At 27.0% G+C, this 27785-nt stretch overlaps 1 protein-coding gene across 1 annotated transcript; it reads right to left on the reverse strand.

Moving 5' to 3' along the window:
* Positions 1-3727: 3727 nt before the first annotated feature.
* On the reverse strand, positions 3728-27260 carry LOC145835023 (uncharacterized). The gene is made up of 26 exons (XM_082942554.1): positions 27173-27260; positions 26491-26820; positions 24255-24303; positions 23017-23141; positions 22775-22925; positions 22452-22512; positions 17263-17393; positions 15742-15978; positions 14068-14181; positions 12522-12635; positions 12279-12328; positions 11826-11999; positions 10735-10885; positions 10451-10621; positions 9893-10006; positions 9207-9320; positions 8581-8694; positions 8268-8384; positions 8050-8163; positions 7520-7633; positions 6829-6950; positions 6439-6672; positions 5813-5938; positions 5145-5357; positions 4535-4950; positions 3728-4349 (listed from the first exon to the last, which is right to left on the reverse strand). Exons 1-26 carry the CDS (start codon positions 27218-27220, stop codon positions 4157-4159), a joined length of 3897 nt encoding a protein of 1298 aa, XP_082798680.1. The 5' UTR covers positions 27221-27260; the 3' UTR covers positions 3728-4156.
* Positions 27261-27785: the final 525 nt, after the last annotated feature.

The following is a 27785-nucleotide window of genomic DNA, read 5'->3' on the forward strand; positions in this document are numbered from 1 at the left end:
AGGTCCTCGGGCCGAAATTTTTGAACGCTTTTTTTTGTCGTTCATTAAACATTTTTCCTTACAAAAGTCATCAGTCAGTCAATATAATTTAAATCTAGTGAACATAGATCCTAGCAAAGACTATTCTTTAGTTTTGTTTTAAATTATTTAATATTTTTAATTAAAAATTACATAGTTTAAAATTAATTAATAAAAAAACTTCATTAAAGTTCTTGAGTAGACTAAATACTTCTTTACTACTTTAAAGGCTAAATAGTTAAATAATAATCTAAGTCATAGTTTATATCTGAACTCTAATTCTAATTGTCAAATAACTTGACTTAAGTGTTTTGAAATATAAATTTGAATATTAAATAGAACTTTTGCTGTTTACTTACTGAATAAATATAACCAAAAGTTAGTTTTAATGGTCAGTGTTATTTTTTCTATAATAATAATTCAGTTTACTTTTTTGTATTAAATATATTATTTTGTTAAGCAAAAAAAATCAAAAATACTCAATGTATCCAGTTTGTCATTAAAGTTTAATATTTTATATTTTTCATTCATTTTGTAAATATAACTATGTGTGATAACTTTTATAACAGAAATCCTCATTTGTATAATTTTTAGTTTTACTATCAAATTTATTACCAAGTTGATAATTAGTATTTATTTTAAACATGTTATAACTGTTTCTAAATTCTTAGCAAAATATTACATCTGTGCAAAGTATTGTTAGTGAAAATTACTTTACTACGTATATAATCGTTTTCAAAAAATTCAAATAAAATATTTTTTTTAATAGTGTCAACTCGACTTTCAAGATATTTCATTACACGTTTTATCATTCTAATATCCACAAGGTAAATAAAATGCTAATAAAATTACACTAAATAAGACTTTTGAAAATTTTAAGTGTAAAAATTTTCATTTTATAAAGTATTTTTATTTATTTTTTATATTTTTGCAAATAAAAAATAGTCAGACTTTAAGTTATAGTGAATTCTATAAAATTACTAAAAGCTGTTGTACATATTTTGTTTAAATCCATTTCTTAATTTATTAATAGATTTGTTATAGACATATCCTTTAGATAAAAGAAATAAAAGAGTAAAACAAATTTTGTTAAATGTTGTGCACGAAATACTTTCTGTTACAGTTTTTATAAATAATTTATAAAAATAGTATAATGTTTTGACGGACAAATTTACAAATTTGCACATCTAAGAAATGCATTAATATTTTATTGTTATTGTTGTTGAAATTTCAAACAAATTATTACAACTTTCAAAAAACTAAAATTTCTAGTTTTATTCAGTTTTACAGCAAATAAAAACTAAAACTTAAGAAATATTTCATTTGAAACACTTTTAAAGCTAACAAAAATGCTAACTGATAACTATTATTAAATGTTTAAAAGTTTATTAAGAAATGATTCTTACAGTCGAATGTATTTTTTCACATTGAAGATAGCTATTACATTGTATAAATATAAGTATTATAAAAACTATAACTGGATACTAGTAGTTTTTTTTAAACATCAACAATATCAAACATATTTAAACAATTTGTATGAAAACGTTAAACTATAAAATAATTTTATTGATACCAGAAAATAATTTTTGAAATAAAAACTGATACAACTAGTTCTACTTCAAATCATGTATTAGAACAGGGGTCAGCAAACTGCGGCCCGCGGGCCAAATACGGCCCTCAAAGACAAAATCTGTGGCCCGCGAGGTACATTTCAGCTAAAAACATACTTTTTTAATTCAATACAAAAAATACTTTTGGTAATAAAAAATTGCAACTAGGGCTCAATTTAAGTAATTACGCATTATTAGCGCTCTTTTAAAGCTATTTTCGTCACATTTTTTGGTTTAAAATAGCATTATTGTATTAATTATTACAATATATTTCTAAAAACTGCGGCCCGCGAAGATTTTTTTCTGTATAGTGCGGCCCGCGAGCAAATTTTTGTTAAAAAATTGGCCCGCTATTTATATAAGGCTGCCGACCCCTGTATTAAAACATAATTTTAGTGGTATTTAAGAATTGTATTTTTATAAAGCAATTTTTATGAGGTCTTAAAAAACTTATTTTTTTAATTTGTGTAGGTAATAACCAAAATATTTTCAATAAAAACTCTCTTCAAAACTTGAAGAAATCATATTATAAATTAAATTCAAAGTTTTGTGATAATTGATTTTTACATTATTGTACTAAAAATATTTGATATTAATAATATTTAATTTTCTTAAAACCAAAATATATTATATTATTGTACTTAATTTAAAATGTAGTAATTTTTGCACTACAACAAAAAAATAATTTGTTGTAATTCTTGTGAACTTTAAACTAAAGACTTACAGTAATTTTAATTTTTTTAGTCAATTTAAACTTAAATGAGTTCAATAAATTGATGGTTTGATAGAAGACAAAACATTGACTGAATATTTAATAAGTTTATTAGCAAACTTAATGTGCTTGATTACATAATAAGAAGTTCAGACGACAAGTCTTAAGTGGTAAACTTGAAATAAATTTTTCAGATATCAAGATTTATCAGTTGTTTTCTGAAAAAGTACTGAAATGAGCAAGCAAATTATTTCTTTTGTTTTCAAAATATTTGTATTCAACCAAGCATCAAATTCAATTGATAAAAATTTTGTGGCAAATTTATTTCAACAAGTATTTAATTGAAAGTTTAAAATATTTTATTTATTCAAAAATATATTTCTAATTTTTTTCTTTTTTTTCCTGTTTTATAATAGAGATTTCATTAATCAATTCTTGGTATATCTTTAACTTTTTTTTTTTACTTTAAAATGTTTAACCTATGAGCTATTCTTTTTTTAAAACAAATTTAGTTATTTTTAAACATATTTTATTCTGCTTATTGTAGATTAAATTTTTTTTTGAAGAATTAGAGAAACAATAAGAAAACACTTTTAAACTTAGTAACTACTTTTAAGCTCATTTTATATAAAAAGTCATTTGTTAAAAGTAAATGTTCATTTGTAATTTTTCATATTAAACTTTTTTTCCATACAAGTTGTGTTTGTAACGCTCGATTTGGTATAAAAAGTTGTAAAAACTGGTTTCAAAACTTTTCTAGAAATATAAAAACAAGAATATTTAATTTTTATTTTAATTTCAGTTTCAATATTTATCCAAAACAAATTTTACAAGTTATATTAGTTTAAATTTTATTTTGATAGCTTTTAAATATACAACTAATCGGCAATATTTTGATCAATTACACTAAATCTATTTAATCCGTACTAATATAACTAGTTTAATGTGTTAAAGTTGGTGATTTCAGTCAAACAAAAATAAATTTATTAATAATTACTTCAAGAAATCACTTATGTTACATATTCAAAAAATAAGAGACTATTTCTATATTCTCTTATAAATCAGATGGAACTTAATTAACTTATACGATATATTTTATGCTTACACATTTGTTAATTGAAAACAGTTTTATTAATAACGCTTTTAGAGTTTCAAATATGTTAAAACTAAAATTTTTACTTGTTTATTGATTATAAAAAAACAGTTTATATTTACAATTCGTTTATTAGTGGAATACCGCATTTAATTTGCATGAAAAAAAGGCAAAAAATATTTAAGCAAAAAAAACGAATAATAATAATTAATAATAGCAGTGAAAAAATGTGCAAAAAAAAAGTTCAATTTAATTGAAAATGCTTGAAAATAAATATTTTTATCAGTAACTAAATATTGAATTGTATCAGCAATAATGTTGTCACGTTAAATGAAAAGTAGCGAAAAAAAAAGTAATATTTTCATGATTTTCATAGAAAAAAACAGAAAATTTCAACAGTTTTGTCAAAACACGATTATAATAATTAGTGAAAAACAAAAAAAAAACGAATAAAAATGAAAAATTCAAAGAAAAAAACGAATTAAGCCACAGGCTTTACAATGAACATTCTTAATTTTCTACAATAAAAAATTCGAAATAATTTTACAGCAAAATATAACTTGATGTTTAATAATTTTACGTATTTTACAGAAAACTTACGCAAATTTACAGACCTACGTATAAAAACGATAAAAATTTTCAGTTTTTTTGTTTTTTTATTTTTTGTTCCGAACCAGCGGATGTTGAAAGTTGCCTAATAATATTCTGTTTGTGACGTCATAATCACCTTTTGAGCTGGGGCGAGTATTTGGGAGGAGGCGAGCTGATTGTGACGTCATCTATCTGCGATGACGTCATGGCCGCCTCACGGTAGCTCGGTAATTCGTCCATCCTGATGTTTTGAATATTTTGGTGATCTTTCGTCTGAATTCTTTTTATCGGCCTCTCATTTCGGTGGTACCTCGGCAACATGTATCTGTTCAAATATTAAATTTTTATTAAAATAAAAAATTCAAAAGTTTAATATTTATAAGTTACATGTATATGAACAAATATATTGTAAAATTTAATTATTTATCGGTAATATATGTTTATATTTTTCTTTAAAACAAAAAACTTTTATTTCCAACATGAATTTAAATTAAAATATGTTTTTCTCACCTTGCAACTTCAACATCCGATTCGTCGTTAATCACGTCATAGTTCTGATCGACGTCATAGTTCTGGTCGTACTCCTCCTCTCTGACGTCATAATCGTCGTCGGTGCTGACCTCCCCCCTCCTGATCTGAATCGTGTGAAACCTGCCGCCGACGTCACGTGACTTGTAGTGGTTCGTCACGTTCATTGTGACGTTGCTGTTCAAACAAACCACCTTCACTTCTTCTCTCTGGCGCACCCTGGCGGCGGCCTGCTTGGTGGTACTTCCACGAGGTTTGCCGCGTCCCCGCTTGCGAGGGACTTTCCCGTTTGCGAAAGTTGGTTGTGGAGGGCGCTGGTAGTTTTTTGAGTTTTTTGAATTTTGAACTGAAACTTTCACGACTTTCTGGTGGGTCGGGACGAATGTCGTCATTTCCTCCTGAAAAATTTTTATTATTTAAAAATTTAAAATTTTTAGAAGGTGGTCGGTTAATGCACTACTAATAAAATATTTTTATAGAAATTATTTGCTTTATTATTTATTATTGTCATTTTCTTACACTAATATTTTTAAATTAAATATACTTATTATTAACAAGACGACTTTAAATAAAATTTGTTGCAAATAAAAACCTGATTGAAATGGTTCGGTTTGACGACTTTTTGTTTTTTTCTTCTGAAATAAACAAGAACAGCGACGAGCAGCAGAATGCAGCCAACCAGAGTGCAGATCATCGGAATGAGGTAAGTTTGCGTTTTTGTTATTTTATTATATTTATATTCGCTTGTTATTATTTCCGCTGCCTTCATCGAACTCAAGTCTCTCGTGTCAGTTGTGTTCGAAGACTGTTGAAGTTATGTTTTAGTTTTTCATTTATTTCAATTATATTTAACTTGTAAAATATTTTGAATAATACTTTTGAATAATACTTGATAAATATATAAAGTTTTTTATATATTAATTTTTTAAAGTTTAAATTATTTACATTCCACGTTTTTCATTTATGTCAATAATATTTAACTTGTAAAATATTTTGAATAATACTTTTGAATAATACTTGATAAATATATAAAGTTTTTTATTCAAGTTAAAATCAGTTAGATGATATACTTATACAAAGCAAAAAATAATCGATAAATGAGTTCATGTGTCTGTATTAATTATGATAAATATTTCAGAAAAACAAAAAGACAGTTCCTACTTGAATTACTTTTAATTTATTAACTAAAATCACTACAATATTAATAAAGTATTTAATTTCATTACATAACATTTTTTTCCTAAATTTCAATAAACTTACCACAGTGACGATAATTTGTTCGTGATTAATTTTCTTGCATCTGATGTACAACGTGTTCTTCATTGCAAACTCAAATAATTTCCTGTTGCTTCTAATTCCCGCGCAAATATCCTCCACGTATCGACCCTGAATGAAATAAAATTATAAATTAAAAAAAATTAAAAATACTTGATTTTAATAGATCTAAAATAGTTTTGCAACCATATTTTAAACAATTCGGTACGCAAGTTTTTATCATGATTAATTAAAAGTAAACAAAATGCTTCTGAAAATAATCATATTTTGTGTAATTTAAAGTAAAGGAACTTAGCTTGGTTTATTTCGCTTTGAAATATTAAACTTATTAAATTTATATTTAATGGAAATTAATTTCATTGTTTATCGTATATATTTTATTTTATACAAGCCAAGTAATTTAAAACGAAATTATTTTATCTGCAGATGACCTTACTGTATTTATTGTAGTGGAAATACTAAAATATTATATTTCAAATGGAAACAATTTCTAAATTTTTATAGCATAAAAGAAATTGTTATAATTATCAGTAAGCAGTAATATATTTGATAACAAAACTAATATTTGTAACACATAACAAACTAATATTTGTAATACATAACAAACTAACAGGTTTCTTGAGGTCAGCTTTAACATCGACGATAATTTTATGACAGTTCCAATTTTCAGCGACACCTTCGTAGGGCAAGCATTTGTGCTGATTTGTAGTTGAAACGCAAACGCTTCTTCTGTTGCAAGGTGGAGTGTAGCAGTCAGTTGAAGACAACCTCGTGCACACCTCATTTCTGTCCGTACACGATATATGTTCGCTTGGAGATTCGCATATACGAGGCCCGCACCAAAACTAAAAAAATATTTATCATTTTCATATTTGTTTATTTATTGTTGTATTTTGAAAGCATATTTATTTGAACATTTTAGCAATATTTTAAAAGTGAACAAAACTTTATTTTTTAGTTTATTTTTTACTATATAAACTAATTTAATTAACAATTAAAACCTTAGTGCAAGTAATAACACCATTTTCACATTCGCATTTATTGCATTGCCTGTCAAAAGAAGCCTGATTGTTGTAAATATTTCCACTCAATTCATCGTAACAACTTGAAGAACTTGATATCACTGAATACAGATTTAATAGTTTAACTAGTGAAAATATATTATACTAATAATATAGTATAGTCTCTACTTTTACTTGCTTTTTTACTGAAATATATTGGTTGAATTATTAACTTTTACAAAAACAACATTTAAAAATAATTTAAATAAACATCGCTAAGCAATTAAACTTTGATATATTTTAGAAATTTAATATAGAAAGAAAATTAAAAGCGAAGTCTAATAAACTTAAAAGTAAATTGGAAAGAAAACAAACAAATTAATAAACTTTTGAACTTCTTAATCTTATCTCATATCTAATTTAATTTGCGAAACAACTTTTTTTTTGCAAGTAACATTTTAAACTGATTTGAAAGTTGATTAATAAATTATTTTAAGATAACAACTTTCTACTTCTTATAAATCGATTTAAATTGATTTTTTGAATAATTGTATTACAAGACAGTTATCTCTGTATTAAATTTAAACTTGATGTTGAAAGTTTATTTTCTTATAATGAATACTAAACGTTCATCTACAATTTACTTGTCATGATACAAGTTTTAATTTTAAATGTTTTTAATATAATTAACCTTGATGACAATTTTTTCCAGTTCTACCTTTGGGACAAACACATTTATAAGAATTAATTTGATCGATACAAGTAGAGCCGTAAGAACATGGGTTTGAAGCACATTCATTTATATCTGTTAACAAAAACAATATTTGCAAGTGTTTCGTTTTCAATGTTAAACAAGTTTAACAACACAGTTTTATAAAACGCAACAAGTTTGCACATTATCTTCGGGATAATGAAGGTAAATCTGGGGGATTATTTTACGCGAAGTTTAATTCTAAATACGTGATTTTCAGTTAAATATTAAATATAACCACACCGCGTGAACTTTTATATAAGCTCTAAATTTAAATTCGGAGAAAAAATTATTTTCTTTATATTTTAATACAGTATATTTATTTTCTTAACACTTTTAATACAATTTATTCATTCACTATTCAATAATCTATCTCAAACAAATTAAACAAAAACTTGTCATATTATGTGTGGTAGACAAATAAACAAAGTTATTATTTTGCTAACTAAAAAATAATTATAAAAACTGACTAATAATACAATTAGGAGAAGTAAAACCGGGCAAACACTCGCATTTATAATGATTAATTCCGTCGATACACCTTCCTCTGTTGTAGCATGGATATGGGTTGCAATCATCTATATCTATGAAAAATAATTATTTTACATTAAAACTAATGTAATACTTATTAAATTAACAGGCCAATAATAATAATCTACAAGATATCTATCAACAAGAAAATACAAACCAATTTGGCAAAGGTTTCCGGTAAATCCTTCTTTACAGTAGCAAGTGAAGTTTTCACCTTCGTTTATGCAAGTTGCGTTGTTTTTGCAAGGATTCGACAAACAAGACTCGGTTTTTCCTGCAAATATATATATTGTTGTAGTAAACATGTTATTTTTCGCAGCAAATATGTTTAATTTTCCCATGCAACGCGAACAGCTGTTACTATTGCGTCACAAACGAAATTTTAAAACATGTCTGCTTGATACAAGTCGGTGCCTGTATATTTGCTGTACGGGTTTCCACTAATCTATCAGATCAACATTAAAACTTACTTTTATTACAAGTAGTTCCAGTCCATCCGCTGTAGCAGGCACATTTAAAATTTCCGTTCGTAGTTTCGCTACATTTTCCGTTCATACAAGGTTCTTCATCGCACGCATTTGTTCCTGTGAAAATATATACATTGTGTGTGAATATTGTTTTGTTCCTGTGATACATAATTAAGTAAAAATATGAAACAGTTGTTTGTGTGATAATTACATTTTAGTAGTAAGAATATATACTAGTTTGTTCTTGTGTTAAATACTAAACAGTTTGTATTTAAAAGGGGAATTTGAAAGGTGATATAGTTTTAAGTAAAAAAAAATCGTGATTTAGAATTGTAAATAATCGGGTGAAAATAAAAATATCAGATGATTGAGTATAAATATTTTTGTGTAACTTTAAGATTTGGTAGTCACTCAAGTTGTTATTAACTTCGGTGATAATTATCGTGATTAATGTGACGTCACAAACATGTTATATATTTGTATCGTGAGAAAGCAGTTGTTGTGTGTAATTAGCAAGACACCTGCCAGTATACCAGATGTATATATATGTAGCTAATATATTACTTTCATGTTCTTCTTAATTAACAAGTTCACAAGTTTATAACAAGTCGCGATATTTGATGACTAACGGGAATTGCAAGTTTTTCCTTTCCACCCGTCCTGACATCTGCACAAGAAATCGTTAATAAGATCAATGCAAGTTCCCCTTCCGTGGCATGGCGACATTTTGCAATCGTCCCTGTCTGTTGGAATATTGTCATTAGTCTCAAATATAAGGCGACATTTACAACTGTCTGTTGAAATATTGTCATTAGTATTAAATATAAAGTGAATATTTTACAACTGTCTGTTGAAATATTGTCTATAGTATTATATATAAGGCGACATTTTACAACTGTCTCTATATGTTATGATATATATAATGGGGACATGCATATATAAATACATATTTTACTACTTATTACATAACATGACTAATATCTCTAATATCAAAAAATAAATAGGTTTCTATTCAATTTTAAAACAAATAGTTTAACGTACATATAAATGAAGTAAAAATTCGCGTAAATTGTTTACACAGATTATAACAATTTAAATCGTACAAAGAAGGTTACTTGATCATTAAATTTTTATATCAAGATTTTATACTAACTTATTTGACAATATGTTAAAAACTAACTTATTTGACAAAATATTAAAAACTAACTTATTTGACAATATGTTAAAAACTAACTTATTTGACAAAATATTAAAAACTAACTTATTTGACAAAATATTAAAAACTAACTTATTTGACGAAATATTAAAAACTAACTTATTTGACAAAATCTTCCCTCATAGCCCTCGTTGCAAACACAAGTGTAAGAATTAACACCGTCGATACAAGTAGCTCCGTTGGAACATTTGTTGTGAACACAGTCGTTGTTATCTGAAAATATTAAATTTATTCTTCTCTGGTGTTTTGTAAACAGTTTATATTGTAGCAAGTATACAGCAACTTATCGATTTATTTTAAATTTAATTTATTTTCTTCTACATGCAGGTATAAAATATTTCTTGCACTCGCGAAATCTCACTCTATTTTGTTTCTTTTTTTATATTTATAAAAATTACGTTTATATCTATTATACGGTTGAAAGTGAAAACTGTGAAAACCATCATGATAAGAAATGCCAATAAAAATGAAATACAGTAAAGAATTGCCTTAATACTTAATATACACTTACTGTATCTATTAAATTTTGTATTCAAACAATTAGTCCTTGTTTTATATATAATCAAAGTTAAATAAACTTCTAAGCAAATGCTAATAACAAACAAATTGTTACAACAATAAACTAAATGATCTGACAATAAAAAAATGTATACTAACTAATCTGACAATGATCCCCGCTGTACCCCTGATCGCATTTACATTTATACTCATCAGCACCACTCCCATCTTCAACACATCTCCCGTTGTCACCGCATATCGACGAGTATTGAGTTTTATATCCGCTAGATGACGTGTTTGAAGGAATTCGAATCCGGCACGAGTCCAGAACTGCAAATCAGTTGTTAATTAAATGATGTAAATTATTTGGAAAAATACTCTTTAGTGGTCGAACAATACTTTTGTTTTGCCTCAGTGTATATAGAATCATTTAATATTCTAACCTTGACAGTTTCCGTTTTTGCATTCGTTTTTGAGTACGGAGCAGTTTTTACCCTCGTACTTGTCCGTACAGTTGCAGAAATAATCTTCGTTCAAGTTGTAGCATAAAGCACCATTTTGACAAGGATGCGGCTCACAGTACCCCACGTTCAGCTGCAAAATTATATATATATATATTAACATGAATTATATATTAATTAATATATATTGATATTGATAATATTTCAAACAATCACACATGAATTTGATTAATTAACTGTGTTTGCTCAGTAACATTGTTTAAAAGCTTATACAGGCACATCTCAATTTAAGTATTTTAATTGGAAAAAGTTTAAAGTGTTGAAGCGAAATATTAAGAAGCAAGATTCAATACTCATATACACAACCAACGCTTTATTCTCAATATATAATTTTTATACGGACTAAAACAACTTAAACATTTCTATGTAAGAATTTAATCAAATAAAATATTTTCAAAATATAATTTATATTCGGAAGTACAAACAAAGCTTTAATCTCAATATACAATTTTTATATTGTAAAACTTTAAAGTTTTCAATATACAACTTTTATGTGAGAAAACTTTAATGTGTTTAATAATTTTTATGGTGGGAAATGCAAACAACGAATCCACAAAACCTTTCAAAATTTATCTGTGAAAGATAATATTTACAGAATCACGCAAGAACAAACAAAACATCCAGGCTGATTCGGACAAAGCTGCCATCAAACATTAAATCCGCCATCAAATAAAATGCAGGTAGCAGCGACTTCTTATCTTTTAATTAAAATCTTATCTCTGCAAAGGTCGTAAATATCAAATGTGGCAAACATCATAAATTGTTGCCATGGTTACCACCTCGTGCGCGGTGATGCGCATCGAAAACCACTCGGCCGTGACCGTCAAAGCTGGATATCAAATTTTATCGAAATGTTTTTCTTGGCACAGGAAACTTTTTAAACTTTTTCAACCGTTTTATTGCGTCATAATCGAAAATATATTGTTTCGAGTCGAAACACTTTCAACTTTTGCAAATTGATTTTCGCCCAACCAAGAGCTTAGTGACGTCATAATAATATATAAAAATCTAACCTGACAGTGTTTTCCAGAGTAGCCGGGCGGGCAAATGCAGTGATAATAACCGATTTGATCGACGCATTGTCCGCCGTGCAGGCAAGGCTCGTTCTTGCAATCATTTATGTTTATCTGGCATCTTTTGCCGCTGTAACCCGGCTGACACTGACAGTGATAATCGTTCACCAAGTCCTACAAACATATTGTTAAAAGTCTAATAAATCACGACGGTAGAATTGAAATGAATGAAAAATTCCAGCCAACTTTTGTGGCATATCTGATAAATAGCGGAATGGGGGCAAACAAGAAGTTTGTAATAAACAAAAGATGGTTATTTGAGGTATGAATGTCACACACTTTTGTTGACAAAACGTGATCATTATATTGTAGACATAACAAGCTTGCACGTTTCATATTTAATAATTTTTGATAATTTACCTGACAAACATTTAACAATTTTTAATTTTTTACCTGGCATATCCCTCCATGCAAACACTCGTTGTTCAAACAATCGTCTATATCTGTTGGAAAAAAATTAAATGTGGTGTAAAAATTTTTAAATCATAAAAAAATAAGTGTTGAAACTGTCTATGGTATAAAAAATTTAACAGTAAACTACGGAATAGAACTTACAGTAGTTATACTGACTTATGTGTCATGTCTGTGAACAGTAAAAATTTAATGATTATAAATTGATATTTTTGTTGAACTTACTGATATTACAGTCTTTTCCTGTCCACCCTTTTTCGCAGTGACATTTGTAATCACCAACCAAATTGACGCATTCAGTGGCGTGTTGACATGGAGAGTCCTTGCACTCGTTTGCATCTGTTAATTTACAATATATGTTTGCATCTGTGTAATTTACAATATATGTTTGCATCTGTGTAATTTACAATATATGTTTGCATCTACAAGTAGTAAGTATAATGATATATATATGTTAGTTTGTACAGTTGAATGTGTATCAACATATATACAAGGTAAACTTTGCATATAAAGCAACATATGTTATTTGTGTTTACGAGTTTGCTGTAGAAACTTACTATTTTACCTGTGAAATTCATTACTAAAAAGCTCCAAATATGTTTTTCTAGGTGTTGTGTTGGTTTCTTGACAATTTAAAAATGCTTTTAAGAGTTCTTAATGTGTTTACTTTCACACATACTTGTTAGTAAACAAAACAAGGTAATGTGCTTTTTTACCAAACAAAGTTTGAAACACATTAGAGTTATTCATTTAGTCAGAAATGAACTGGCATTTCAAAATAAGGCTTATGTAATTTTGATTGATGTTTATAAAAAATTAATATTTTTGTTTACAAATTCTGAATTTGTTTGTTGACTTTTAAAGAGGGAATTTTGTTTACTTTAAACTAATTAAACAGACCAAATAAAACTGATAAAAAGTGACAAGTGATATTTGTTGTTTATATTTGTCACTTAATATTTGTATTAATTTAAACTGACTTGTTTATTTTAAGCCACGCGTCCGTTATAATTAATTATTAAATTTTTTCAACTCGAAAAACTTTTCGCCACAATTTTCACTAATTTAAGTTTTTCTCAAATAATTTGCTGATTTTTTTTAGTAGGAAATACAGACTGTCTATTCAGCTTTTATATGTGCCGACATGTATTATGAGTACGTGTTATTTTTAACACTTTTATTTGTGGGAACAATTATATGTTTGTGTGTTTTGCATTTTGTGTGGATTAAATTGTGAAGAGGTAGATTTCGAAAATATTTCCAACTTTTTTGATTTTCTTTTCTTTTTTTTGTTTTCCAATTTTTTGAAGTTTTTTGTTTTCCCCACTCGAAGGCAATAAGTCCAGACAAAAGTCTCATTTTATACAATTGTTCAACATTTAAAATTTATTTTATACAATTGTTCAACATTCAACTTTTTTCAACCTCCAACTTTGTTGTTGTATTGTCAAACTTCGTATAAGTTGAAAATTTTTGTTCGCCATTTTATTGTTGCTTGGTCAATTTTGAACTTTATACTTAATTAATTACACACAAGAACTAAGAAACATGTAAACTACAGCATATGTATAATGTGTGTATCTATATATAAACAAAAATATTTGGTTCAATAAATACTATTTATAATAATCAAAATAACTCCTTACATGTTAGATCTCTATACAAATGTCAAAGTTATATCGTGACATCACAGTATTACAATCATATTTTGACGTCACAAGTGTATTATGACGTAACACTATTACAGGTATACTATGACGTAACAACCAACCTAACTGGCATCTAGGCCCCTCCCACTCGACGGGACATTTACAGTAAAATCCGTTAAAAAGATCAGTGCAAGTTCCATTGTGTTTGCATGGATTCGGCTCACAATCGTTCAAATCTGTAATATTTGTTTGTATTAAATAATATTACAATTAATATATATTAAGTTTTATATACTTGTTTGTGTTAAATATCCTTTAATATCTATAAAAAATTGTTTGATAACAACAACCGTTCAAATGTAATCTTTTTGAGTTGTATTGAAATTTACATCAACTCTTATGAAGTTTGTGTAAATATCAAAGAAATAATAAAACATATTCATCGTTTTTTGTTCAATTCGTAACATTGTGACGCAATAAACGCGATTTTTTAATAAAACGAGGAAATGTGCAACATGTAAGGTCACAAATTTATATGAAGCACCCTCGAACCTATTCAGTTGTACTTCAACAGTCGACATTTCCCACGAAAATTTTAATTAAATTTTCCATTTTGAACTCTTATTGCATGAATCACACAACAAATTACTTTTTTATTTCACCTTCATTCGTGTGTTTTCAAAGATTATATATCCTAAATGTTAAATCGAACATGGAAAATTGTAATTTGACAAATTGATTTTTAAATATCATCTGTAAGCCAACCAATCCTTTTCCTAACAAAAGATGTGGCAGTGAAATGAACAAAAACGAATAATAATTAATGTTGCGTATAAAAACCACGAATATGAGAACTTATTTCTTATGCAGATTAATTTTGTGTATTCATGTTAATATTAGAAATATTTGTGAGGTAGCCGATATATGTTTCATGTAATTACCGAGATAAATTTGTTTTAGTACCTTGAACAAATAAATAAACTACAAATTAAATAACAAGCAATCATGTAACTTAATGCTAAAATAATATACTTTACATTAAACTAATGATTTTGGTAAGCCAAACTTAATTTGAAACATTTAAGTTCTACTTAAAAGTTAATTAAGATAAAACAACAAACAAACCATAACGTGTTTAAATAAAACTTGGAAAACACTTTACACAAAATTTAATCAAATCAAACGTTTTTACAGATTATTTTAAATTTTTGAACAGCATAATGCGCTTTAATATTTAAATTGTTTATGTGCATTAATAAATTGATAAATATTAAAATTTTCAGACACTTTCAATGACCGTTGCGAATTAGGGGTGTCAGAATTAAGTATACAAAACCTAACTGATATTAAATATTAACCGTGTTTATCAAAACTTTCAACTAAAACTAATTTGTAGCTCGACAAGGCGCTTAATTTTGTAATTAGCAAAAAGCAAATTTGTTTTCTCAATTTTACGCTTTTAAAACCTACAGACACTTTTTAAAGTTTCGCGTAATTTTTATGTTTAAATTTTTTTAAACGTTGCATTAGTCTAATAGCTAAGACAAACAAGTCAAAAGTTTAATAATTTATATTTCATAAACAACAAACTAGTGAATATTAAATGTAAATTCAAAAAAGTTGTTGTTTTTAGTAGTAATTTAAAATGATAAGAAGCATATAAAAAACTTTATCAATTTGTCTTATATATGTTAAATATCAAGTATGTTAATGTAATATTTTCAATTCCAGTTTATTTGTCGTAGATCATCATAATAATCAACGGGATCATACTAAAATAGTTGTATATAAATTACCTTCTTCGCAAGTAGGACCGGTCCATCCGGGCGGGCAGGAACAAGTGAATTTGTTAACTTCGTCGTTCTCACAGATGCCACCATTTTTACATGGGCTCGACACGCAAGCGTATATGGAATCCTGACATCTGTCCCCACTGTAACCCTCAGGACACCTGCAGTGAAACTTGTCAGCTTCGGGGTTGCTGCAGATTCCACCGTTCAAACACGGGTGGTAAGTTCCACAGTAGTTCAGATCTGTTAGAAATGATGTAATTTTTTTGATTATTGTTGTTTCGAACATTATAATAATTATCAACTGAAATCGGCGTTTTGTGCGTTTTTTTGTTTATCATTCTTTATAGCTTGATAAATATTAAAATTTAAATATACGTAAACCATAGTTTTTTTATACAAAGATTTACGTGTATTTGTTGATTAAATTGCAGTTGATGTTTATTTAAACTGTAATATAAAAAAGTTAATAAATAAAAAAAAATAATTTCCACATAAAAAAATGTTACATATTGACGAAATAAACAATTGTATATGTTTTGTATATTCACTCAAATATTTTGTATATTCTGGGAAAATTCAACATTGTAAAGTCTGTTTAGTTTAATAAAAACCACAACTTGTCATTCGTGAAATAGCACTGATAACTTATCGAAACTTGATTAATTTCACAAGATAAAGAATCAGACAGTTATGTAAATATTATCAACAACTTGCAAAACTTTGATCAACTAACAATTGTGATTTAAACAAGTTGTTAAGTATTTTTAATTATAAGAAGCTAACATGTTTAATTTCACTATAAAGAAGAAACATATTCTGCAAAACAAATTGTATATTTTCTACATATTAGCTGTGAAAATTTTATTGCAGACAGATAAGCAAAGTTTATATTGAAAATGTTTATCTAAATTACAATAAACACTTTTTAATCTTTGAAACTTATCAAATGTTTACGGTGATTTATCGGAGTACGTGCAAGTTGTAATTTTTTTAATAAAATAATTGCCACAAGTCATACTTTGTAATAAGATTAACACAAACGAGTCATTTCATTTTATAGTATAATTACTGAGTGTCACTCTTGATTTCTTATAACTATTGTTCAATTACTTGCTACAATTTGTTAAAGCTTTCCTTTGTTTAATAAATTAACAATTTTTTGAATTTTATAACTTTGGGAAAGAAATTCAGATAATGTTAAAAAATAATTTTGAGGCGTTTTTTGTCGAGTAATTTATCTTTAATTATTTAAAATTTGTTTTGAAAATAAATATTAAGCTGGTAAAAGCTCTTTACAGTATTTACTTAAATAACTTCTAATATCGAACATCAAACGTCAATAATTATTTATAATAACCAAATTGTTTATCTTGGGTATTTTAATAACATTTAAATGTTGATTTAATTTATGTGATAATAGCATTTGATTTAAATATTTATTATGGTCTGGCAGACACTTTAATTACTTTAATGTACTTTACACATACTTAAATGAACTTGTACAAAATAAATTCATGAACTTACTTCTGTGACAAGCAAGGCCTCCCCAATTTTTTTTACAGAGACACTGCCACGCATGTATGCAGGTACCGTGCTCACAAGAAGGGTAAATCATGCATTCGTTACAAAGTTCGCCTTTCCATCCCGGCATGCATCTGTGTTTATTGTGTTAATTGCAAATATATTTATATCATACTAGTTGTGTATATTTTAAATCTTTTAAACTTAATTTTCCAAACCAGTTATTAATTAGTAAAAAAAATTCACTAAAAACTCATGATAAAAAGCTTATTATAAATATTTATGCAGAAAAAAGTGAATTCGCAGATGTTGCCATTCTTATTGAGTGACACTTTATTAAATTTCTCTCGAGACTTGTCAAAAATTTCACGGTAAAATATTCAACAAGTAAGGTGCATCTTTGTAGGTGGTAAAAATAACATCAATACAAAATTATTTGAAAATTTTGGTACAGAGTTCAGTTGAACAAAAAATGTCGATGCGTAATAATTTAGTTGATTGAAATTCTTAAATATTCAAATTTTATTAAATTTGTCAAAGCGTCTGAACTTTGACAAATTGAAAAGTTTAAACAATTTTTCTAACTGACATGTAACTAAAGTTTCGAAGATAAAAGCGTTTGAACGTCTTCAACGTTTTATGTGAACTTTAAAACAAACAAAAAAATTATCAGTTTTATAAAAGTTTATGCGAAAAATTTAATCGAAAATTAAATACTAAAAAAGTGTAAAAGGATTACCTTTTTGTTTGTCGAAAAGATTAACCGAAAAAACAACTTAAAAACGAACAAATATAGAGGTAAATTTTAGCCTTGTAAGTTGGAAAAAATGAAACTGGGAAGGTTTTTGTTAGGTTTTCATATTTTCAAGTGCTAATAAAACATTTGTCCATTGAAATTTGTTGTGTTAAAAACTTATCCGTTTATCAATTGCTGGTAAGAAGTTACAATACCCACTTGTTTGCGCAGAACAAAGTTATATTGTTGAACTTTTTTAAGTTACTTTGTTGAATTATTTCAAGTTATTTTGTTGGATCAAGTTTAAAGTTTGTTTCAATTAAATGTTAATTGAATGACCTTTAAAAACAACAAACAGTTGAAAAATTTGCACCGAAATAGTTAAAAAGTTAACTTTTAATTAATAGCCGGTATTTGAAAAAGTACAGTGGTGTGTGCAACTGATTTGAAAAGCACTTTAGAAATAATTAATTAGTAACAAGACACTTTGTTAGTTGGTTGTTGTAAATTATAACTGACGTTCGTACCGATATAATTGGAAGCGATAAATTAGCGCGAACATTTAATTTAATTATGTTGAGTATTATTAATAGCAGAAGATCAAAATGTTTATATGATTAATCACTCTCAAGCTTGCTCAATAGTAGCTTGTGTGAACACTAACATGATTTTTTATCATTTTCTCTAAATTTGCAGTGAATTAAATCGTGTTTAATGTAAAAATTTTATATATGTAACATTTAAACAAATTTTATCGCTTAAATAAACAAAAAACTGAATTTTTGTGCGAAATTTAGTAAACTAATTAGAATTTAGCTTTTACTTGTCAGAATTAGCAGAATAATCTTAAACCGCCTAAATAAACATTCGAAGCGGTTTTTCAACTTTTTTCAACGAATTTTTATGTGAATTTGTGTGAAAATTAGTTGTAACTTAAAACTAATCACTCTCCTTTCATGTTGCATATTCGCATTTTTGTTTGAAAATTGTTAAAACTTAACTTGAAATGCTGAAAACATTTTATTACTTATAAAAATACACTTTGAAACACAATTAACATTTGTAAAAATATAAAACAAAACATAAATTTGAATTCCGCAAATATCCAACGTGCAAAATTAAAACTCAATGAAAATTTTCGACAAATATTAAAAGGAACAAGAATTTTGTTTAAAAAAAACAAATAAACACGAGAATCGAGCAGAAATATATTTTAAAGAATCGAATGCGGTTTTTTAACATCGCTACGTTCCCACGCATTTCTATTTATCTTTTTCCTCCTACTTTTTCAACAATTTCTCTTTTTTTTTCATTTTCTCACTTTTTTTAATTTAGCCACAATTTAATTTTACGCCGAAATCTGTTCTCATGTAAATAAAAATCCAGAAAAAATTCTGTTTTTCGTAAGAAAACAACATTCCTGCATACGAGGTTCTAATGTTTTTCAAACATTTTGTGCTTATTTATATTTGCTTGTACTTTTGCTAACTTATTTGTGTGATTTGTGTTTTTTATAATAACAGTTTTTCAAAGCATATATATTTTGTCTGGAAAATTTATTATGTTTTGAACTAATGTGAATATTTCAGATTATATTTTGAGCAAGGTATTTTTTTTTAAATAAAATTTATATTTGTGATTTAATCACGCTGCAAATTTCTTTATATAAAAGTTAGATTCTCATTTCAAATTTTACCGCTCTTCAGAGTGATTATGACGTAATAATGCATGTTGTATGGTCAGCACATACACGTGACGTCATCATAATTGGTTACTAGCATCTGGTTGCCAAGTAATTGGTCGCCATGCAACTAGTAATTGCATGTTAATTTGCATATTTGACAAATAAAAACAAATATCTATTATAAATGCAGGTAGATACAACATATTGGTGAAATGTTGTGAAAAAATTAGTTGTATTTGTACATAAATAAAAGCTTTCTAATCAGTTTTCATATTAAAGAATTTAGTAATAATAAACAACATGATAAATCAATTTACACAATAAAAAAATTATAAAAAACTGCAAATAATTGTTGGGAGTTTGAAAAAGGAGTTCCACTTGAAATTTTGTTCAGAGAAATGAAGTGTTCAACAGGTAACTGAAGTGCTGGTGTGACGTCATAATAGCTTTCTGCGGTACTTGTGACATCACAACAAAAGTGAAAAGTTCAATTGAACAGGTATCAATGTGAACACTTCAATGTATGTGGTTGTCGCCTTATATGAACAACTGTTTAATTAAAATTTCACTTCTTTGCAAGTTTTTAACAAAAAATATTCTATTTGCTTGTTTGTCCCTTTATACCAACACAAGAACTTTGAGATTTAATTTTCTCTTTTTGTGTGTTATTATGTTCTTGATAATTTCAAAAGCTTTTAAGTCAACACAAGAACATTTTCTGCTGAAGTATTTAATCTGAATGGAAATTAATGCACCTTTTGGCAGCGGATTAAATAGCTACCTAGCAACAGGAAGTAACCAGCAACTGCATGGCAACCAGAGGGTGCAGTTACCATGGCAACCCGGGGTGAACTGAAGCTTCATGCTTGGTTAGCAAGTATGCTGGTGAAAGCAATCAAATTTGATCTGATTAATTTCATTTGTAAAGATTTTCATAAATTGCAAGTTGATATTCAACTTATTAAATTTCAAATAAAACAAGTTTTTATTATGTCTTAACGGAAACATTATTGAGTAACAAATATATTATATATCACCACTCGTCTGTAAATATTGTCTGGAAAAAAGCAAGCGAATAGCAGGTAGTAAAAGTTGTAAAAATATTAATTATCTTCTGTTTATTTTGTAATATAAACTTTCTCGCTGTAAAATGGTGTGGTAATTATCAACTTTTGCTACTTATTTGTTGTACTTGGAAATATCACAGATCTAATCTGCTATGACAACAAAAAATATTCACAAAAGAAAATTTCCAGGAAAATTTGCTGATAACATTCAAGGTCTAAACTCTGCCTTTATTATTTATTTATTGGAACAGGGTTTAAACAACTATATTGAGGGTTACATGGAGTTTATACGCATAAACAAAATTCATCATATTTGTGGTATTTCAATTTTATTTATACAAGCTAAAAGTCAACAAAATTTTTTTGAAGTAAAAAAAATTCCAGATGATTATTTTCAGGTAATAATTTAAAGATTAATAAAAGGTTACAGCAATTTCACTTATGAATCGTATTATGACGCAATAGCGGTTGTATAAACAAGAGAAGTGATTAAAAGCTGCCACTCAATGCGCTTCCTACTTGAAATTCTTGTTTAAACTAAATTTATTTTTTTAATTCAAAAATTATGATGTTATAATATTTATACTTTTTTATTTACTTTATTCTTGCTTTTATTTCAAATAAATCATTCGGATGAATATTAATTATTTCAATTTTTTATAAAAATATTTTAGTGAAAAAATGTCTATAATGACAAAAATTAAAAAAGAAAAACTTCCTGTAAATTTTTTCATACAGACTTTTTTTGCAGAAAATTTTTGTTTGTAAATTGAATATTTGATTGTGTAATGCCTACAGACGAATGAGGCACTTTAAATTAATTCAACCAAAAACTTCTGTACAAACACAGCAAATGTAATTAGCAAAAGCTTGTCAAATAATTCAATTTAGTTTTCTTAATGTAGCTTTTTTTTCTGCTGTGGTAATTACACTTTTAAAATCTTTCACAAAAATTTCAGCTGGCAAAAGAGTTACAATCGATTTTGCTCGTAAAAAGCTCAGCGAAATTCTCCACACAAACTTCTAATCAACATCTTGAACTTTTGTTGTTCTTCTGATCTGCACTGGACTTATAATGAAAAATTTTGTTGTCTAGTTTCAACCGTAAAATGTTCAGATAAGATTAAAACTTTGACATTGAATTTCTTAAAAGCATTTATTTCTTTGATAAACTTGCATTATTAGTATTAGATTTCCAAGTAAAAAAGATAATCTAGGTTAATCAAAACTGTAAATTAATGAATCAAGCACAGAAAACTTATGTAAGTTTTCATTCTGAAAAGTCCAAATAAAATCAAGTTCAATTCAAATTTTTTGATTGAAATTCAACACATACGGGAAGTTTAACAGCGGCTTAAAAGTTTCCAAAGCATATAAAACATACAAGGTTGATAATAATCAAAATTAACCGTATAGACCGAACAATGAAGTTTAAAGGAAGTTTTAGATTTTTGCACCAAGTTTTTTTCTATATATATTTTGTAGCTAATCACGACATTAATTGCAGCGCTCAACTTGCTATCAACTTTTAAACTTCATAGCAATTAATTTAAAACTATCTGTATAATTATTTGAACTGTTTGTATACAATACTTTGATTGCATTTTGTACAAACAGTTAATTTAAAACTACCTGAAAATCTTGTAAGTATTTGTTATACATTATAAATATATATTATTTTATTCTAATTAACTATTTTACTAACTTGCATTCATATGGTTGTTCGCAACTTCCGTGGTCAATATCACATCCAAGTCGACATTGCGCTGTTCATAATATTATTGTTAAGTTGTTTGTAATTATATATATATATATATATATGTATATTAACTATTGTGCTGTTCATAATATTAATGTTAAGTTGTTTGTAATTATATATATATATATGTATATTAACTATTGTGCTGTTCATAATATTATTGTTAAGTTGTTTGTAATTATATATATATATATATATATATATATATTAACTATTGCGCTGTTCATAATATTATTGTTAAGTTGTTTGTAATGTATATATTTACTAACGAGTTGTACAATTTTCTCCAATCCAACCATCATTGCATTTCTTCTTACCATTTTCATCGCAAGTATAATGGCCATTTATTGTTGAGTTCCTTGGTTTGCAGAAAGTTGTACAGTTGAACCCATAGTAGTTTGGGTAACAACCAACTCGTACCTATAAAATTTCATATTAGTACTACTGAATTTAATTTAACTTATAGTAGTTATTTTGTTGCAATGAATAAAATAAGACAGCTTGTATTTACTTTATATTTGATATGAGCTCTTGCACCACTGTTGCTTTTAAGATGCCATTCAGTTGATGGAACCAACATGGTTCTGTGTTCGTCAACTTCAACTAATTTCTCACTTACTCCGCTTCTAAGTTGCTCTGTAATAAAAATAAAACCACTATTTTGCTTAACTTCTAAATAGGTTGTATGAACTGTTTGAAACATGCATTTGCTTACCAAGTACTGTATTTCCTCAATTTATTTCATAAACATAATTGGAATTATAAAACGTTAACCAAACCAATGAAATTTGAGCAAAACACTGAAGATAGTTTTACAAGGCTTCAAAATTGATTGCTTGTTTTTGTTATTTTACTTTCAAAGATTGTTTTTGAAGCCCAAAAGCTTTAAGTGTATGTTTTAATTGTTTACAATTTACTTTCAAGTTGATGAAATTAGATTAGCTTTTGTTGAAGAGACATTTTAATTTATACAAAGTAGATCGAGCAATGTAAGCTGCTTGTATTTTGTCAGTTCAAACGATTTACTATATTGTAGACAGAAGTGCATACAAATGTTTGAAATATTTTCTTATAACATTACCAAGAAAAACATACATAATAATTTAAGTAGATTATTAGAAAGTTCAGCTAAAATTATAATAAAAATTGAGTAAAACATAAATCTTTTTGTAACTTTTTACTGCATGACTGGATGTATATAATAAATATTTTCCATCAATATTCATGAAATATGATATAAACAGAAAAGTTTATACTTGAAAAGCTCATAATTGAAAATTACACTAGAAATTACCAATTACATTGATACACTCTCCTTCATGAACATAAAAAGATTGAACTTTGAAAAGATAAAACTTTCAAACTTTGTATTTTACAGTTAATAGCTTAAAATACCAAAACTTTTAAATGACTAACTAAACATGAACAGAGTAAATTTAATTTACACTAAATTTGTAATGAGGGCAACATTTGATTAATTATGATGTAAATTTAATATCAAACAGGATCCATGTTAACCATGTTTACAAACCAACATTGTTGATGTTGATAACAATGTTACTGCAGTGGTAAAAATTTTAATGCCTGCAGTTTTTTGTGACACAAATTTTGTAGTAAAAATTTTTCTCATAAAAATATATAATACTAATCATGTATAGTTTTTTTTTCAAGCTTAAACTTTAAATTGCTGTAAGAGTTTTTTTTTAATTCTATAAACTATATATTTTGTATAAGTTTTTATAAACTTACCCAAAGCGTCATCGTGGTCCCAAACTTCTAGTCTCAGAGTGAAAGTTCTCTGAAAAAAAATACAATAAATAATAAATAAATATCAGCAACTCAATCAAAGTCAGCAGTGAAAAAGTTGGAATTGAAAACAAATTGATGAATTAATATTTTCTGTGCCACCAACATAGAATTCATTCATCCAAACACAGAGGAATATTTTAGTAGCAAATTTCGTACATGCATGACTTATCAACTTATAAAATTCTTCTGTTTAATGATCCATTTTGTATTGTTTTGTTGGCTGGTTGAAGGTTTTGTTCATTTTTTTGTTATTTCTCACAAACAATTGTCTGGATGAAATTCGTCTACATTCTTTGTAATAAATTCACAATATTCATTTTACAAGATAAATCATTTGAGTTAAATTTGTGATAATTAACCGCATTTTTTAAGTATTTGTCTTTACTCTGTACTTACAAACTACAAGGTAAAATCCTTAAGAAAACATCTAAATGATACTACAATTTGTTTAACAGTGGTAAGAAGGTAAAAAAGTAACAAAGTGCAGGGAAATTGGCAGAGAAAATGAAACAAATTAGCCAGTTCTCACTAAGAATGAAAATCTGATATTTTTTTAATGGAGTTTCACGCTCAATTAAATGTTCAGATTCTCAAGTCATGCATCAGTGACCACCAATAGAAAATCTCCAATTACAAAATGATGAGTAACCTGCCAGTTGCCGTGGTAACCAACCTATGGCCCCATAATCCCCTTTTCACTTCACTTTGCCAAGTAGAAGTATATTGGAGCAAATGAGATTAAAATATAAAATGTCTCACGCTGCTAACAAAAACTTTTGTTTGTTGTCAACAGCCAATAAATAAATGTTTATGTTTGTTGATTAATAACTTATCAAAATAATGAAATAACAAAAAGTTTTACTGTCAAACATTTAACTTGCACAGACAAATTTAGCTTGTATATAAAATATTATTTCACAAAAATAACTAGTTATAAATATATCATTTTTAAAATTAAACACTGCTCATAAAAGTCAACATATATTAATTGGTCACTTAAAAAAGTTCATAAAGAAAAATATTGTGTAGAGATAATTTTCAGCGCGATTAAAACTTTTTATGCTGCACACTTGAGTTGTGACTTTTTAGTTAATGTTTAGCCAGCAAATTGCAGGTTGCACAGACGTATAATCAACATGACCACTGAACCATTAACTCTGTACCTGGCAATTTTCTTGGTAATTTAACTCACTTTTTGTGTTTAAACATGTTTTTCACCTTAAAAACTCACATATGAATTTGTCACAAAACTTCATGGAACTGAAAAATTAAATGTTTTCTTAAACTTACAAAAAAAAAACCAAGCTGTAAGACTTTGGTTGAAAAAGCAACTTTTGAGAAATTTTGACAACATATTTGTATGTAATCTGGTAATCTGTGGTGACGCATTATAAAGCACTTTCTAGTATGGCAGCTGTTCAGCGAACTTTAGAGTACTACTTGTACTGCGGACTACTGAGAAAAACTTTCATATACATGTTTGTTTGGAAAATAAAAAATTACCTTCATAAACTTTTTGGGCCCCAAATAAACTATTTTTGATAAAGTACACTTCAGTTTTAACTGAAATTGTACTTTAAAAGCGAGCAAATAAAACTTGTTTACTTTTGTAAGTGCTATCTACTGTTATGTAGGTTGAATAAGACTGTTTGTAATTATGTTTACTTTTCACTCACCAACTTACATTTATTTCACAACAACAATAAAGTGTACAAGATTTTTTTCAAAATTTATCAAACAAATAAGACTGACTGGGTATAAAAGTACAAATGAACTTATGACAAAGGTAAATGAAAACTGATTGTTTAACAACTAATTAAACTTATAATTAGTGCAGCTTTCAAGCAACATATGTTGATAACAGCTTATGCAGTAACAGAAATTTCAGTGAAAATTTTTAGCCAGACGATGTTCGGCAAGAATCTGTCACAATTTTTGAGGGGATTTTTTGACAATATGCTGCAAATATTAGTACCTAAAGAAACTTTTAGAAAAAACAAGTATTTTAATACATTTTATCTATTGTTTTAATGTTTTTATTTAAATACTACTGTATTAAAATAATATACAAAATTTTAACAGTATGCTGCAAGTATCAAACTGTATGGAAACTTTTACTAGAAAAAAAAAGGAATAATAGTCAAAATAATTTATTAACAAAAAACTAAGCACTCACCACCCAAGTAGATAATAAATTGATTCTGATTCTTCCAGGGTTGTTGGGATTGTCAGGGTCATTGAAAATAATAATATTGTTACCAAGAACTTCAGAGGTCGCGCTCCCAAACACGCAGCCGTTGTTGTCAGAATTGTGATATTCCTTGATGCAAACTTTCACAAACAAATCACACTCGTTGAAGTCGCATCTTTCCAAATCATCACGGTGCCAATCGCAACAATCCCCAGTTGAATATTCACCTGCGGCATTCCTGATTTCCAATATCTGAACCTCAAAAAATCCCCCAAACTTGTTTGTTTCACCACCACTCAGTTGTGTTGTCAGTGTCTGTTATATATATGTTAAATTTATAAGTTTGTTTATTTTAAAAAGGTTTGGAAAATAATGGCTATAAGTTAAACCACAAAGATAAACAAAATTTAATTTGAGATTTTGAGATTAAATTAAATTTTAAAAGTTTATAATAAAAATCATTTTAAACACTCAGTAAAAAAATATATAATTTTTATAGTATTTTATATCAAATATGTTTTATTTATAAGTATTACTTAATAGTTTAAATTAAACTTTACATTGTAAATTGCAAATGTTCAAATAAACTCAACAATGTAGTTTTAATTAAAAAGTCAGTGTAGGTTGGCACGACCGTGTAAATTTGCATTGTACAAACAAAAAGTACCTGTTTAAACAGCACCACTACAAGCAAAAAGATCGAAAATAATTTCATCTCGGCTACATGCACCACTAGAACTTTTATATTTACCTGTTTCTCTGTAAAATGTCATTAGTTTGTACAATGTTTGAAAAAATAGATCAATAATTTAGCTCAAACAAAAGTTAAGTTTTGGCTTGTAAGAAGCTTTTTATTTACTTTAAGGTAAACAAACTTAACAAACTTTAAATTTGTAGTTTAAAGAACACATTTTGTTATAATTTAATAAATATTAAAAACTAGAATGCTGAATTTAAAAAAATATATTAATCTAAAATAAATGCTAAATCACAGTCAAAAAATATGAAAATTTAACACTTTCAATAAAATTGAAATTATAAATAAACTTTTTACAAAAATATAACACTTCTACTTAAATAAATACATCAATTAAAACAAAAAACTTATACAAACATGAATAAAAATCAACAAATGATTGTGACTAATAACAAAACTAGAAGCGACACAAATTTCAAACAGCCGCAGCAAATTGAAGACAGGCTAACATGAGAAAATTAACAAAATACAGCTTTTTTCACATCAACAAGACCAGTTTGTCTTCAGCTAGAGAAGAGTTTTT

This window comes from Thalia democratica, chromosome 4 (assembly GCF_965202585.1).
Source record: "Thalia democratica chromosome 4, ktThaDemo2.hap1.1, whole genome shotgun sequence".
NCBI classification, from domain to species: Eukaryota; Metazoa; Chordata; class Thaliacea; order Salpida; family Salpidae; genus Thalia; species Thalia democratica.

Coding starts and splice junctions, on each gene's coding strand:
- LOC145835023 (XM_082942554.1), bottom strand. CDS start 27,220: ATGAAATTATTTTCGATCTTTTTGCTTGTAGTGGTGCTGTTTAAACAG. Junction 15,979..17,262: donor AGGCCTTGCTTGTCACAGAA/GTAAGTTCATGA, acceptor CATTTCTAACAG/ATCTGAACTACTGTGGAACT. Junction 6,673..6,828: donor GTGTTATTACTTGCACTAAG/GTTTTAATTGTT, acceptor ATATTTTTTTAG/TTTTGGTGCGGGCCTCGTAT.